We start from the raw sequence: 14,526 nt of genomic DNA on the forward strand, positions 1-14,526 counted from the left end.
TACTTTGAGGTGATGTAACTGGGCGAACTACAGGCTAGATCAGGGTCCCGTGGTTGTGCTCCATGGGGACCACAGAAAGGTTGGGGGTCAGGTGAGCTGAAAAACAAAATTAAGCAAGCTCCTTTACTGTCGGACTTCTTGCCAGCATCTTTAGAGACTGGTGTCTAAGAACACACTTTGGGAAATACTGATCTGTGACCCTTTATTTGTTGATGCATTTAAAGTATTCTCCCTGGGGGATCCTGGCTGGCTCAGTCCATGGAGCATGCAATTCTTGATCCTCAGGGTTGTGAGTTTGAACCCCAGGTTGGGTGTAGAGATTACTTAAAAAATAAGGGCATCCTGGGTGGCTCAGTGGTTTAGCGCCATCTTCAGGAATGATCCTGGAGACCCGGGATCGAGTCCCATGTCGGGCTCCCTGTATGGGGCCTGCTTCTCCCTCTGCCTGTGTCTCTCATGAAAAAAAAAAAAATCTTAAAAAAAATAAAATCTTATAAATAAACAAACACACACCCCAATAGTGCTTTCCTAAACAGAAAGTCAGGATTTTTTTTTTTTTTTTAAGATTTTATTTATTCATGAGAGATACAGAGAGAGAGGCAGAAACATAGGCAGAGGGAGAAGCAGGCTCCCTGCGGGGAACCCGATGGGGGACTCTATCCCAGGACCCCAGGATCACACCCTGAGCTTAAGGCAGATGCTCAACCACTGAGCTACCTAGGCATCCCAGAAAGTTGGGATTTAACCAAGGAAGGGCTCATAATGTATTCAGTCCATCGGTATCTGTGGATTTCAAGGATCAGCAGGAGGATATGCTTAGCTGGGAGCTAGAAATCTAGATGAGACATCTGCAGATCTTTTAGAAGACCACAAGACGTGTAGACAGATACCTAGCATTTAGCAGCTCACTGGAAAACAACCTGCACTACTATATTTTAGTTTTGTACTGTTCCCTGGGCAACAGAAGGTCTGAGGTGTCCTCTCCAACCACTGGGGAGAGTGTATGGCTCTGCCAGAGGGCACCCTCCCCCCCCAACACTGAATACTGAAATTAAAGAAAAAGGTAAAAGAAGTCCACATTCATGGGAAGCTCTGTATTCATTGGCCTGAATCTACAAGTGCCTGGTGCCTAGTCTGGGGACAGAGTTGAGTTCGAATCTGTCTCCTAGAATTTGAAGCTAAGAGATTGAGGGGAGCCTTGGTTGTACAGGCCTTGCTGTATGTCAGACTCCGCATTGGAGCTGCTGAAAATGTGTCTGTTCCTGTACCCCGGTGCTGTAGAGTCTGGATTAGGACCTGGTGTGGTCCTGGCATTGTTGAGAAGATCTGCTGAGGGTCAGAGCCTTGTCTTGGGACCAGCATGCTGGTCACCCTGCCCAGGGCTCAGCTCTTCCCACATAGTGGCGGTGAGAAGGGACTCCCAGTGGTTCCCAGCCCCCAGAGCCTCGCCCCAGAGGCAGGACAGCATATCTGCCCTTGTCAGAGTTATGGCAGGGTGGCAGTATTAGTAACGCTTCTTGGCCTTGGAGCCATCCTCTTCTCATTTGATGCCTTTGGTGGGTGAGGGCAGGGGCATCTTGGTGCTGGCTGTAGACACCAGTTGGGAGGCTGTGGGACGGTAGGGCCCTGGTGCTCCTGTGCTTCCTGGGGGACCAGCCAGCCCTAGCTGTGCTGCCGTGTTACATCGCTGGCACATCCCTTCTGTGGTCTGTGTGCAGGGGCCTGTGGCCATCCTAAGGCACTCAAGGCAACTTCTAATAAATAAATGGATAGTTAGACCTGGTCTGCTCTGTACGGAAAGCAAGAGAGCTGGCCATCTAAGCCCTGAGTGTGGTGATGCTGGTGGTGGGAGGGGGTGGAGACAGGAAAGAGTAATAATTTAATGTGAGGTCTGACCCAGTAAGTGCTGAAACGTCATGCTGCACCAGCTTTATGTATTTTTACCTTCAGTTGAATGTTGTTGGAGAAAGGCAGGTGAGCTCAGTGGCTGGGGACTCGATGGGGCTTGGGACACAGGCTGAGCAGGGACAAGTCCTTGTCCTGCTCTCCTAATTGGGACTAGTCTCTCCTTTCTGAGCCTCATTTGGAATAGGACTAGAACCTTCCCAGAGAGTGGGAGGGTTTGCTCAGGCGGGGTGTGCCTAGCATAACACCTTGCCTGCAGTGAGCTTTCCACACAGCTCCGAGGATTGCGTGTGAGCCACGCAAGTCAGATTAGTGGAGGAGGAAGGCCTCACTTGAATAGTTGTGTCTTATAGAATGACAGTAATTATGGAAAGTAGCGTAGTGGCCCATCCAGTGAAAGATCAGGCATGCCGGGTTTCCCATGCTGATGCTCTTCTATTAGTGGTGCACGGTTTTTGGGACACATGCTGGAATTGAGATCTAGTCTTTATCTCTTGAGCAAGGCATAGTAGCTGTGTGGGTGTGAGAGGTGACCTGACAGAGTGTTCTGGAGTGAAGCGTGAAGGGGACGTGGGGTTTTGAGTCCTGGCTTTGCTGTGGGACTGGCTACGTGAACTGACCATGTCCCCTCCACCCTGATCCTCACCTTTACTGTGGGCTTGGCAGCTCCCAACGCCCTGGCTATCACACAGGTGGGAAGCTGGGTAGAAAGCAGGCCGGTTGGGCCAGCTCTATTCTCATTTCCTTCCTTCTTTCAGAACACAAATTCAGTGCCAGGTGGACCAAAGTCATGGGCACAGCTGAATGGAAAGCCAGCAGGACACGAAGGTGGTAAGTGTGGGTGGGTGGTGTTGGGCTGGGTGTGTGGGGAGGGACGAGTACCTTTTCTAGACTGTTGGGCTTGAGTCTTGGCAGCCCTGGGCCTAAAGCTTTGTGGAATTTCTCACCTGAGTGAGCTTCTGTTCCCTGGAGCCTTTACCTTTGCCCCAGGGGTGGGAGTGCTGACCCCACAAAGTCTGTCAGCTCTTTGATCTCAGAGAATGTTATTAGGAAAGACATTCCTCCTGGGGTGTGTGGGGAGGCTGGAAGCTGGTCTGAGTCGGCTGCTGCTCTGAGTCGGCTATCCCATCAGTGGAATTCAGATACCTGCTCACCGGTGTGGCTGACATGAGTCTGCTTCCTCTCTCCTGGGCCATCAAGGAGGAGGTGTTGCGAGGTGTGGTGTGAGCTTCAGGCCTGGGTTTATAAATAAGCCAGCCCTGGGAATTGAGCTGCTTGGTGTTGGATGGTGCCACTGGAGCATTCATGGCTTACACAGTATTTGTTACTGTTCATGTCGTGCCTGACCTGGGAAGCACTTGGAAGTTGTCACCAGCAGAGCCACAGCTGTGGTAGCTCCACAGAGGGAAGCGGGGTGGGAGGGTGTCCAGTTTTCAGTGACCGCTGAACAGCCTATCAGAGGGCTTCCTAGACAGGCTCAGAGCTCACCTGAGCAGAGAGGGCAGCCAGACTCTGCCCCCTGCACCCCCCGCACCCCCAACGACCAGAGAGCCCTCTCTGAGAATGCAGGCCCAGGCTCAGTGGGTGCTTTAGAGAGAAGCCAAAGATACAGATACTTCTGCGTGAGCCCTCCTAATTTGTCACTGTTAGCTCAAATATTTCCAGCACACTGCAAACCAACCTGGATGATGCCTCTGCGCTGGAAGGAGAGGGCTGCTGGTGAGAGTAGTGCACGATTGCTCACTCTTCTGCGAAAAGCACTGGCTGTCTTTTGTACCCTTTGCCCCCAGTCCTGGCTAATGTCTCGCCTGTCCCGAACTCTCCCCTCCTTGCCCGGTGCATGTGCCCCTTCTGGATGGGAATCACTGGATGGTTGGAAGTTCTGTCCCCATCTCCGGTGAGGACATCAGTCAGCGTGCCAAAGTGCTGTCAAACACCAGCCAGTTCCAGAGGAGCTCAGGGCAGGAGAGCTTGGCCTGCATACGTATAAGGGAGCTTTATGGACTCTCTGGTCTGTGGGATGAGGTAAAGGGGGCAAGACAAGCACGGGGTGGGGGGATGAGTGGGGCGGTGACAAGTATTATAGTTCCCTGTAATTAGCTCTCTTTAAAGAGGCTTTATAAAGAGCATTCATTAGACTGATTTTACAGTGGTCTTTGCTTTCTAAAGCCTTTATTCTGTAAGGTTAGAACTTTAAGCAAATCAAATGTATTAATTTGTATTTAAGAAGAACTACAGAAGTTAAAAAAATACTAGTGTGAATTGGCACAACCCCTGTGGAGGGCAGCTTGGTCCTGCCTCTCCAGATACTAATAGCGCACCCTTTGACCTGGTAGTTCCACTGTGCGGAAATTGCCCTAGAATACTTGCCTGTGTGAGAAATGACATATATACCCGATACTCATAGCAACATTTTTTTAATATGGTCATTTATTTTTTAATATGTCATTTATTTATGAAAAAGAGAAAGGGAGTTGAGAGGCAGAGGGAGAAGCAGGCTCTCCATGGAGCTGAGAGCCTCATGCAGGGCTTGATCTCAGGACCTTGGGATCATGACCTGAGCAGAAGGCAGACACTTAACTGACTAAGCCACCCAGGCGCCCCATCATTGCAACATTGTAATAGCAAAAGATTGGAAATAATCACTTGAAATGTCCATCAGATTTTGGTGCTTTCATGAATTACTACCGGCCTATAAGGAGAAAAAGTGCTTTTCCATGGGTCTGGCAAACTCTCTAGGGTGTATGATATATTCTTAAGTGAAAAAAAGGGCAGAGTAGTATGTATAGTATGTTACTGCCATTCATGAAAAAAATTCAGATGAGGGAAAATATACTTCTAAAACATGTATGTGCATTAGAAAAGCATCTCTGGAAGGAAGCCTCAGAGGAAGGGAGGAGTGGAATTGGAAGCAGCCTGTTTTGTGAGGGTGTAGGAAGTAGGCAGGTGGGGGTACGGGCGTGGGAGTGGGGGAGGGTTTGTTCATACCTTTCTCCAGCTGCTTTTGATCCTGTGATTGTATTTCCTATCAAAACTAAGATGTGGGGCACTTGGGTGGCTCAATGGTTAAGCATCTCCTTTCAGTTCAGGCAAATAAAGATTTTATTTATTTATTCATGAGAGACACACACAGAGAGAGAGGCAGAGACACAGGCAGAGGGAGAAGCAGGCTCCATGCAGGGAGCCTGATGCAGGACTCAATCCTGGATCTCCAGGATCATGCCCTGGGCTGAAGGCAGACACCCAACTGCTGAGCCACCCAGGCATCCCATAAATAATGTCTAAAAGCAAAACAAAACAAACTAAGCCATGACTTAGAAACTAATTCCAGAACATGACAAAATCCTCTGAGAACATCTGATCATTCATCATCGGGGAGGCAGTAGAACCCAGGAGCCCAGGAGGAGGGACAGAGGCGTCCAGGGCGCAGGCAGGGGGCTGGGGTGGCAGCAGCCCTCAGCCTGCCTCCTGTACTGTGGCCACAGGCCTGTGGTGCATTGGGGCTATGGGTGCTTGACAGTGTTGCTCACAAACATGTTCATGGCTCTGCACTTCTGAAGGACTCTTCCTGAGTTGATAGACCCCTCCATGTGGTCTGTTGGGTGGCCTTGGGCCTGTTTCAGTTGGATCAGCCCCAGGGGGCCAGACTGGTGCGAACAGACACCAGAGGCTTGTGGCTTGTGGGCTCTGGTGTGGCAGTGGCTCCTTGCTGATGGCTTCTGGAACCCTAGGAAAGCCCCTGATGTTCCTGCCTCAGAGTCTCAACGGCAGAGAACACATGGCCCAAAAGATTGGTACTGAACGTGCTCTAGAGAGCACTGCAGCCGTAAGGAACGCTACTGCTTTAGTCTGGGATTCTGAGTTCTTCCCTTTATCTTTCTTATCTGTGGAGGGCAAGTTTAATTCCCATGTAGAGTGAGACCTTCGTGACTGCTAAGGCAGAAAAAAGTACTGTTTGTTTTTAAGCTTCCAATCTGTGTTTTTAAAGCATAGCTTTAATATATCCTCCTTGCCAGTGGTTTTTGTTAAAAAATGCTCAAGCAACTGTGAGTCGAAGGCCCCCTCACACAGTGGCAGTTTCTTTGTGACACTTGGAGATTATCTGTCAGGTTGTCCTCCTGGCAGGTTTATTTGACCCTGGACCTTTTTACTAAGTGGAGTAGTTTGCACTAATCCCAGCTGCGTGTTTCTGGCCAGGTCCCTGCCGTAGTTCACGGGTCCATGAATCAGTAATTCCGAGAATGATACTAGTCGGGGGTGGGGGTGGGAATTGGGCTCTGCCGTCTAGGGAACAGGCATAGCATGGCTGGACATTGTGCTGTGTACTGCCACTGTTGTGTTAAGTTTATATGGTGCTGGGCATTTGGTCCAGATAAAAGCACCAAATGCCACCCTGGACCCTAAAAAGGCACCATTTTGTCTGAAAGATGATTTCAGGTTCCTGATGCTAAGCGCTGGGAGGAGCTCCCACAAAGTTAAGGAAAGGTTTCTTCTCCAAGGAACCTATAGCATTGGGGAGTGGATGGGAGAGGGAAGGAATGAACAGATCCCAGGATCACAGGACTGAGATGTTTATTGCTCATGAGGGTAGATCTGGGGTGGAGGCCTTGGAGGGGGGGGGGATGATTTGCTGCCATTACCTCCACATGAAAGCAGCTCACCTCCCTGGGCTGATTTCCCTGAAGACTTTCCTGCCCTTTTTTAGGAGTGGGGAAGGCTCTGGGCTGGGGCAGCTGTGATCTGCTCTCCCTTATCCTTTGTCAGCAGCCCAGCAGATCATCTGCATCTGGCTTTCCTTGTCCCCTGGAGAGCGCACTTAATAGGAGCAGGCTCCAGGTGGGATCCAGGCAGCGTGGCTTCCGACCCATGGGGCAGCAGAGGCCCTCTGCACCGTTCACCGAGCCCTCTGCTTTTCTCGACAGGTTTAAGGGGCTCAAGCCGACTGTTATCCTTCTCTCCCGAGGAGTTTCCGACGCTGAAAGCAGCTGGAGGGCAGGACAAGGCTGGCAAGGAAAGGGGCGTCTTCGATCTGTCGTATGGGCCAGGACCAAGCCTCCGCCCTCAGAGTAAGTGCACTGTGGTCTCTGTCTGGGCACGTGTGGAAACAGTAGGCTGCCCTTCTGCCTTCTAGTGGCATGTGTGCTCTCAATGAGCTGGTGCTCCCAGGCTCCAGGCTCTCTGCCTGGAAAGTATGCTTACTGACCCTGTGCCTGTCCCCTGCCTGTGGCATCTGTTCCCTAGGCTGGTCTGGAGGTCGCTCCTCCTTTCTCCTCCTCTGAATTGAGCCAAGCCTGTCTGTCTCCCCCTGTGCTGTCATCAGACAGAAGGACCAAGGGCCCATTTGCTTCATCCCTGATTCTGGAGCTGGTTTTCTAAGCCAGGAGCTCCTAAACCTTGCTGAATCCTGTCTGGATCCTTTGGGGAGTTTGAAAAAGTCTGATTTCCAACCCTCCTCCATCCCCAGCCAAATTAGAATCTCTATTTTTTTTTAAGATTTTACTTATTTATTCATGAGAGGCACAGGCAGAGACATAGGCAGAGGGAGAAGTAGGTTCCCTGTGGGGAGCTTGTTATGGGACTCAATCCCAGAACCTCAGGATCACAACCTGAGCCGAAGGCAGATGCTCAACCACTGAACCACCCAGGTGCCCTAGAATATCTGTTTTTTAACATCCTCCTCTGGGGATTGTTTTGTAGCCAGCCTAGGATTGGTCTCCACAGTCCCCTCATCTCGGGTCTGGCCAAGGAGTTGGCAGGGTCATATAGCAATACTTGTAGGTAATTTTTTTTTTTTTAATGGCCTTGAGTGGTTAGAGATTAAGATTTTGTCTGGGGAAGAGATTTTCCATCTGTTCTGACTAGGGATTGTGAAATGGCTCTTTGTTTGTTTGTTTGTTTGTTTGTTTGTTTATGGATGGGGGAAGGGAGGGCTTGAATAGATACCGAAACATGAGGGACTTTTGTCTGTTTGTCTTAATTAATCTGCAAGGCATCCCAGTGTCAGAACTGGCACCCTGTAAGTGAAATGATCAATAGGTGACTCTAATGGAGCATACTACCTTTTCAGTGGCCTGTGTCTGGGTTATTTCATCTGCTCCAAATAATGTAACCAAATTCCTCAAGCCAAGAATTGTAGTTTTCCGGGATCAAGCTGGGCTGCTTTGTAGAACCACAGAAGTTTAGAACTAGAAGCTGCTTTTGGGATCAGTTCCATCTCCTTATTTGAGAAGAAGAAGAAGCAGGTGTGGCCAGAAAGGTAATCACAGGACTTGCCCAAGATTGTATTCAAGGCAGTTGAATTGCTGGGAGCCAACTCTGGTTTTGTGGCTTCTGTGCTTTATCTCTTTCTCTTAGTCTCAAGTACTCAAGGACTTCATGCTTCAATTCCTAACCATACATTGGCTGAAAAAGAGCGGGCTCATGTCATTTCTCCTTTGCCCCTAATTCCCCCAGTACTTGTTAAGTTTGACAGTGGGGGGAGCATCATCTTAATAGGATAGATAGGTTGGCGGGTTCAGACTGTGAGCTGCAGGAGAGCCCCCTGAGCCCGAGCAGAACAAGTGGGGGTGAAGGCCTGGGGGGGGGTGGGGCCAAGGACCCTTTCATGCCCCCATTGGAGGGAGAGGGGGTCTGCTTTATCTTATGAACTGTGGAATCTTTGAGCAGAGGTGTTACTGTGAAACTGAGTTGAAACATGTCAGGACTTAACACCAGTTTTCGAGATTTTATTTTTAAGTCATCTCTACGTGACACGTGGGGGTCCAACTCACGACCCTGAGATCTAGAGTTGCATGCTCTACTGACTGAGCCAGCCGGGTGCCCCAGGACTTACCTCAGTTTTAATGTAAAGCCCAATGCTGGGCCTAGTGCTGATCCTGATGGGTCAGTGTTTGTGGGAGAAATGACCCAAGGCTGTTTTTATTGGGGCTGCCCTGATTTCTTTGTGTGTTAGATCTGTGGGTATATGTGGTTTCTGTTGACCAGCAAAGACCATGTCTTGTTTACACTTGACTTCTCTGTGAGTGGACCTTGCTTTGTATTTCTCTTACAACCAGACTTCCCACAGCAAGTTTGTACTCATTGGCCAGGTGTCTGCCCTCCACCTTCCCTGGCAGATTCGACCACTTGACTCTTCACTTTTGGGTTTTTTGTTTTTGTTTTTGGTGAACGAGGGGGTCCCTCGACCTTCAGAACCTCACACAATCCCTCCTCCCCCTTCCTCTTTCCTCTCCCCTTTTGCCCCCTTTCAATTTCCAGATGTGACAAGCTGGAGGGAGGGCGGTGGGCGAAACATAATTTCTGCCACGTCTCTGAGCGCCTCCCCAACTGAGCTGGGCAGCAGGAACTCAAGTGCGGGAGACGGAGCCCCCTCCTCGGCATGTACCAGCGATTCTAAGGACCCCTCTCTCCGCCCGGCTCAGCCTGTCCGAAAAGGGGCTTCACAGTTCATGGGAAATGTATACCACCCACCTACATACCATGACATGCTTCCTGCTTTTGTAAGTTTTCAGAGTATGCATTTTTTTTTCCCATGAAGTTGGATTGCTCGTGTCCAGCAGAACCTCCTCTAAGTGGTTGAATGTCCACCTCAGTTTTCCTCCCAGTGTCTTTGCCCTGATAAGCCCTACCTTGAAAGTTTCCATTACTTCAGTGTTTTTCTCTGCCCCTTTTCAAATCTTAAGGGTCTTCGGCTGCTTTCCCTGGTGATATGGATATTATTTCGGCCTTGGTTCTTTAGAGAAAGGAGAGGCAGGCATTGCCTAAGACGCCACAAGTCCCTAGGTGTACTTCCTGACAGCAGGAAAGAGATGGGGGAGACGGGGGTAGGATGAACCGGGCAGTTCCAAGACTTGCCTGTCTCTTCTTCCCAGTTTCCATTTTCCAAAACAAATTCTAATGCAGGTGGAACTTAGAATTTAAACCATTATCAGAAAATCCTATTCATTGATGTTATGTTTCAGATGTGTTCACCGCAGTCATCAGAGAACCAGGGTACAGTGGAACGAGGATCTTTTCCCCTTCCCCAGCTCCGTCTTGAACCCCGTGTTCCCTTTAGACAATTCCAGATGAATGACCAAGATGGGTAAGGCTACTGTATTATAGTCACATTTGTAGAGAGTGGCTCTCTCCACCCCGCTTGGGGGCATTGTGCAAGATAATGGGCTGACATATGAAGGTGCTCTGTCTTCGAGACCACAGTGGACCTGAAACCACCTCCAAGCTCCTGGGTGGGTGGGGTGGCTGGGATCTGGAGCTGAATGAGGTTGGGTTATGATTGTAAGTCCTGGCATGAGTTTGTGGCCATTGCCCTAGGTGCTAGTGCTGAGGATATGAAACTACGAAATGAGCCAGAACTGCTCTCTGGGCTATGTTTGTTCCTTGTAGGTTTCTTTTCAAAGGAGAGGATTTAAGTCTTAAATGCAACCATGAACCTTTGCAGTTTTGGACTTATATTGGGGAAAAGTATTGGGTTTCGCTTGCATCTGTATACTTGACGTGAGGCCAGATCTTTACTCTTTTTGCCCTCGGCAGAAAAGAAAACAGGCTGGGAACAACTCGCCCCATCCGCCCGCTGAGGCAGCTGGTGGGACGGGCGCCGCGGCCCACCATCATCAATGCGGAAAACCTGAAGGGCCTGGATGACCTGGACGCTGACGCTGATGACGGCTGGGCAGGTGGGTCGGGGGCTTACAGGGCCAGGGTTGCCTCTGCCTGCCGGGCAGCAAGGTGGCTGTGTGGCCCTCAGCAAGCTGGAGTGGCACCATCCGTGGCTCGTTGCCAGCCGTTGCTTCCTCACTGAGGCCTGTCTTCTGTTGGTCTTCGGTCTTGCTCTTAGATGTGGGGAGATTTTGTTCACTTTCTCAAAAGACTTTTTAGAATGGAAAAGTTAAACAAAAGCGTAAATGGGGTAGTGAGCCCTCAGCTTCACATCCCCTAGCTTCAACGAGTATCAGCCCAATTGTTTTCTCTGAAGATTCTTTTTGTGTCTTTGCTTCCAAGTAAATTTCAGTTACTCTGAAAGATGCTCATCTTCATTGCGCAGTTCTGACAGAGAGATGCACATGTGTGGCACACCTCTCATCAAGGTGTGGAACCTTCCCCCTGCCAGCCAGCCTTCCTCCCCCGGCCTTACCCAGGGCCTCTCCTCCTCTGATCGAGGTTCCGTTAGGAACGATGTTTTCATTTGTGTTCAGCAGATACCCAGGAGTGGAATTATTAGGTCAAAGGGAAGGTGCTCGATTGGGCCTTTTAGGCCCCACCTACACCTTTCTCCCTGGTGGCCGTGCAGGTTACATTCCTTGCTGTGCAATAGGGTTTGAGGACCAGGTTTCTCTGCGCCCTCACAAACTTCCACGTGATTAGTCTTTTTAATTTTAGCCATTCTAGTGGGTGTGTAGTGGTGTCTTATGCTTTTAATTTGCATTTTGCTGATGACTAATGATGATGAACAAATTTTCATGTGTTATTTGGCTTCTGGTGTATTTTCTTTTTTTTTTTTTCTTTTTTCTTTTGAGTGGCAGGATACAAGTCACAGATACAAGTCCCCTGCAACTTAATGTCTTACAAATATTTTTTCCCATTTCTTGCCTACCTTGTCTGATCTTTTTTTTTTTTTTAAGATTTATTTATTTGAGAGAGAGAGAGAGAGAGCACGCACACATGAGCATTCAACTGGGGGGAGGGTCAGAGGGGGAATGAGAGAAAATCCCAAGTAGACTGAGCTCAACACAGGCCTTAGTCCCAGGACCCATGAGATCACGACCTGAGGTGAAACCAAGCAAGAGTCAGATAGTTAGCCAACTGAGCCACCCAGGCACCCCTTGTCTGTTCATTTTTTTTAGCACTGTTTTGATGACCCAAGGTATTTTATTTTGATGAATTTTAATTTATAAATTTGGGGGTTTTATAGTTATTTCTTTTGTGTCCTGTCTAAAAATCTTTTTCTCTCCTTGACAGCAGAGATACTCCCCTATTTTCTATCGTTTCAACTCTTACTTTTGGGTCTGTGGTCTATGTTGAATTAATCTTTGTGCATAAGCTAGGAGTCCAGGCTCGTTTTCATCCGTAAGGATATTTAGTGGTTCTGCACCGTTTGTTGTTTGGGCTTTCCTCTCCCTATTGCATTGTTTTGGCACCTTTGCCGAAAATCAATTGACCAGATAAGTGTGGGTCTATTTTTGGACCCTGTTTGTTTCCTTAATGTATTTATTCTTCCTTATGCCGATACCACACTGTAGCTTTATAGTAAGTCTTAAATTCAGGCACTGTAAGCTTTCCAGCATTGTTCCTTTTCAAGATTGACTGTTTTTTTCAAGGTTATTTGACTGCAAGATCTTTTCATTCCCATATAAATTTAGAATCAGCCTGTCAGTATTTACAGAAAGCCTGCAGGCATTTTGGTTAGGACTGTGTTGAATGTATTGCTGGATAAATACCTTAATTTTGAATCTTCCATCCGCGAACTGGTTGAATCAGACTACTCTTAGCTTTGTTTCAGTGTTTTCAGTGTGGAGGTCTTGAACATCTTTTGTTAAGTTTATCCTAAGTATTTGGTGGTTTTTTTTTTTTTTAAAGCTTTTATTTATTCATTTATGATAGACTTAGAGAGAGGGGGCGGAGCAGAGACACAGGCGGAAGGAGAAGCAGGCTCCATGCCGAGAGCCCTACGTGGAACTTGATCCTGGAACTCCAGGATCATGCCCCGGGCCAAAGGCAGGCGCTAAACCACTGAGCCACCCAGGGATCCCCAGTATTTGGTGTTTTTTGATGCTGCTGTGCCTGGCATTGATTTTAAAATGTAATTTCAAAAATAAAATATAAAATAAAATAAAATAAAATAAAATAAAATAAAATAAAATAAAAAATATAAAATAAAATAAAATATAAAATATAAAATAAAAAAATGTAATTTCTTTTTTTGTTTCGTGTTGTAAACGGTTGATCTTTGTGTATGGACCTACCAGGCACTTTGCTGAATCCTACTGATTAGTTTTAGTTGATTTCTTAGAATTTTCTACATAAAGCATCTTGTTGCCTATAAATAGGGGCATCTTTGTGTCTTTTTTTCAGATTATATGCCTTTTATTTCTTTTTCTTGCTTAAATACAGTGTGGTACTTCCAGTACAGTGCAGTGTTCAAGTTCTTTGTTCCTGATCTTGGGGAGAAAGTGTTTGTGTTTCACCTTTAAATCTTATGTCAGCTATAGGATTTTGGGTGTTCTTTATTAGATTGAAGGGTTTCCTTTTATTTCTAGTTTGCTGAGTGTTTTGTTCTCTAAGTCATGAATGGATATTAAACTTTGTTTTTTTTTTTTTTTTTTTTTTAAAGCATTTCTTTTTTTTTTTTTTTTTTTTAATTTTTATTTATTTATGATAGTCACACAGAGAGAGAGAAACAGAGGCAGAGACATAGGCAGAGGGAGAAGCAGGCTCCATATACCGGGAGCCCGATGTGGGATTCGATCCTGGGTCTCCAGGATCGCGCCCTGGGCCAAAGGCAGGCGCCAAACCGCTGCGCCACCCAGGGATCCCGATATTAAACTTTGTTGAATAACTTTTCCTGTGTCTGTGATCGTAAGATTTTTTTCCTTTGTTTTGGTAATCTAGAGGACTGGATTGATTATTTAATTATTTATTTATAATGCTAAACCAACCTTAAATTCCTATTGCTCCACCTTTATGTATGACTAGATTCAGTGTACTTATATTTTATGAAGGTTCTTGGTGTCTACATCTATGGTGAATACTGGTCTCTGATTTTCTTTTAATATCTTTGTTTTTTTTTTTTGTTTTTGTTTTTGTTTTTTAAGATTTATTTATTTATTCATTCAGAGAGAGAGCGAGAGAGAGGCAGAGACACAGGCAGAGGGAGAAGCAGGCTCCATGCAGGAAGCCCGATGCGGGACTCGATCCCGGGTCTCCAGGATCACAACCCCGGCTGCAGGCGGCGCTAAACTGCTGCGCCACCAGGGCTACCCTCTTTGTTTGGTTTTGATCTTGGGTTATGCTGGGCTTGTAGATGAGTTGGAAAATGTTCCTTCTCTACTTTTTGGAAGAGCTCTGTAAGTTTGGTATTATTTCTCACATAAATGCTTGATAAAATTCACTAGTGAAATAATTTGACCCTGGAGTTTTCTTTGTGGTAACTTTTGTGATAATAGATTTAATTTCATTGATTATAGAGGTGCTCAGATTTTCTTTGTTGTTTTGTGTCAGTATTTAATAAGTTATATTTTCAAGCGATTTGTTTCTTTTTTTTAGTATTATTTATTTATTCATGGGAGACAGAGAGAGAGAGAGAGAGAGAGGGAGGGAGGGGCAGGGACACAGGCCGAGGGAGAAGCAGGCTCCACGCAGGGAGCCTGACATGGGACGTGATTCCAGGTCTCCAGGATCATGTCCTGGGCTGAAGACGGCGCTAAACCACTGGGCCACCGGGGCTGCCCGATTTGTTTCTTTTGAGTTGAATTTATTGGTATAAAGTTGCTGATTGCATTCCTTTTCTTTTTTGATGTCTGTGGGCACTGTAGTGATAGCCTGTCTTTCGTTCCCAATAATTGGGTAATTTTTATTTTCTCTCTTTTTCTTATTCACTTCTGCCAACAACTTACTCTTTTTATT

At 47.2% G+C, this 14,526-nt stretch overlaps 1 protein-coding gene across 9 annotated transcripts in view; it reads left to right on the forward strand.

Moving 5' to 3' along the window:
• The window catches only part of PRRC2B (proline rich coiled-coil 2B), a 92,781-nt gene that overhangs the window by 33,111 nt on the left and 45,144 nt on the right, over window positions 1–14,526 (forward strand). For 8 of the 9 annotated variants that reach the window (XM_077851112.1, XM_077851116.1, XM_077851113.1 and 5 more), the window contains exons 5-9: window positions 2,664–2,736; window positions 6,828–6,971; window positions 9,163–9,404; window positions 9,867–9,988; window positions 10,438–10,580. In XM_077851112.1, coding sequence (XP_077707238.1) covers window positions 2,664–2,736; window positions 6,828–6,971; window positions 9,163–9,404; window positions 9,867–9,988; window positions 10,438–10,580 — 724 coding nt within the window. Of the gene's footprint in view, window positions 1–2,663; window positions 2,737–6,827; window positions 6,972–9,162; window positions 9,405–9,866; window positions 9,989–10,437; window positions 10,581–14,526 lie in introns of those variants that run through there. The other variant, XM_077851118.1, reaches the window with a different exon arrangement.

Source organism: Canis aureus, chromosome 16 (assembly GCF_053574225.1).
Source record: "Canis aureus isolate CA01 chromosome 16, VMU_Caureus_v.1.0, whole genome shotgun sequence".
Taxonomy (NCBI): domain Eukaryota; kingdom Metazoa; phylum Chordata; class Mammalia; order Carnivora; family Canidae; genus Canis; species Canis aureus.